Source organism: Olea europaea, chromosome 6, assembly GCF_002742605.1.
Source record: "Olea europaea var. sylvestris chromosome 6, O_europaea_v1, whole genome shotgun sequence".
NCBI classification, from domain to species: Eukaryota; Viridiplantae; Streptophyta; class Magnoliopsida; order Lamiales; family Oleaceae; genus Olea; species Olea europaea.
In genome coordinates this window covers 18,857,047-18,858,893 of record NC_036242.1, presented here as the reverse complement: position 1 = coordinate 18,858,893, position 1,847 = coordinate 18,857,047, and the positions used below count along the sequence as shown (strand labels likewise).

At 35.0% G+C, this 1,847-nt stretch overlaps 1 protein-coding gene across 1 annotated transcript in view; it reads right to left on the bottom strand.

Moving 5' to 3' along the window:
• Positions 1–1,200: 1,200 nt before the first annotated feature.
• The window catches only part of LOC111396076 (AT-rich interactive domain-containing protein 5-like), a 28,682-nt gene continuing 28,035 nt past the window's right edge, over positions 1,201–1,847 (bottom strand). Inside the window, exons 11-12 of the mRNA XM_023022353.1 lie at positions 1,698–1,790; positions 1,201–1,517 (exon numbers count right to left, since the gene is read on the bottom strand). Coding sequence (XP_022878121.1) covers positions 1,413–1,517; positions 1,698–1,790 — 198 coding nt within the window. The 3' untranslated portion in view covers positions 1,201–1,412. The remainder of the gene's footprint in view (positions 1,518–1,697; positions 1,791–1,847) is intronic.

The following is a 1,847-nucleotide window of genomic DNA, read 5'->3' as shown; positions in this document are numbered from 1 at the left end:
TCGATGATCTGATCAACAAGCTGGGCATGGTCAACATATACAACCCAACGTGAGGGAGAGTGTAGAGATTCCAAATAAGGTTACTCCTAGGATCTAGGAATATTTTCCATACTTAGCTGCTTAGTACTATTTTATGTTAAATGAGAATTTAGGTAAGTTGTTACCTGATTTCTCTCTAATTAGTTTTTCCTAGTTTAGTAGATGACTAATTTGGTATGTACCAAAATTACTGGGAGTCTTAATTGGCTGCCTGTATGTATTTAACAGTATGTTTTCCTTCATTCAGTGAATAAAAATAACAAGAATTCTCTCTTAGCATTTCACAATAGGTCGATTGAATCTTTCTTCGAAAAGAGCTACCCCACCTGCCTTCCACTTGAAGAGAGTTCTAAGGAGTTGTAATGGCAAAGTTATGTTGCGCATTTTCCCTCCAAGGGTCCTACCCACACCTTGTAAGGGAAGTCCACATGGAGGAGAATTGCATTCCAAACGCCCAGCCCAAGTGTATAGTTATGATCGTATCCAGATTTACTAGAAGGGCGGGCGACCTCACAATTAGCTGGACGAAACTTAAGCACTTGAGTCACCAAAAAAATTAAACTAAAATAAACAAAGTTTGACAGTCTGCACACATGACAAACTCTCATTCACTGATTTTTCTTTCTTTCTTTCCCTTTTTTTTTTTAAGATAGAAAATAACTTTCCCTCCCACATTTTTTGAAAACACAACAATGACGCTGAAGGAAGAATGTACATATGACAAAATCCAAGGTTAACACTTTCTGACAACACTTATTCCATTGCAATTTTTATTTGAATAATTGTATAAGAAAACTTGTTCCTCAATAAATTATTTCTTTTCTTGAAATATGTGGTCAATTTTTGACAATGATAAGTAACATTTTAAGTTTTTAATAAAAAAGTGCCACCTGAACATAGACTAAAATGCTATATAAATTATATGTCGAAACTTTGTCCAACGTCTCAATTTAGTTGAGATTAGAAGTGGATAAAATGATAATTTAATGTAGTCAAATTTAAGTCTTTTAGCTACATGTATTAATTAATTTTAAATAATTAACGTACTTTTCTAAAAAAATTTGGTACATTTATTCCTTAATTTATTATAATCCGTCCGTTCCCAATTCGACATTTTGACCCTGAGCCTATGCCTTTTTTGGGTCAATATACCCAAATCAGTTTTCAAAAGATTGATTAAGACTTAATATCCTCAGTTATGTCATCCACGAGGTATAATACAAAGTGTAGGCAAATAACATCATTTCTATTTAGATACGCAGTGCAAATACAAACTGGAAGTATGGCTAAAATTTGCTAAATTAGAAAGTGTTTCACAGATCCCAAAAGATGTCATTCGAGAAAGTGCAACACAACTAAACTAAAACTACCTTCTATATATCTGACTGTTCAAAGGGCACTCGAACGAACAGCTGCCCATGAAGGGTCACGACAGCTGACGTCTGATGAGGATCAATTCTTGTGGGCAAGGTGACTACCTGGAAACAAAGACAAGTTTTAATGTCATATAGGGAAAAAAATTTGCGTTGTGAGTTAATAAATGCAGCAATTGTAATGAAATATTTAAAGACTGACAAAATACGACTCATACTTTTAAACTACAGCTCGCACCCATTGAAACTCACATCATCAGATTTGGTAATAACCAACCAAGTTACCTTTTTGAATGGAATGACGCCCCAAGGATTATCCAGTTGTTCTGGTTGACCAGATATAACCAAGCGCCCCGCAGGATCAGATTGGACGCGCACCTGATACCAATAAGGAATATAAGCCCTTTTCAAAACTACCTAAGAATGATGGCAGTA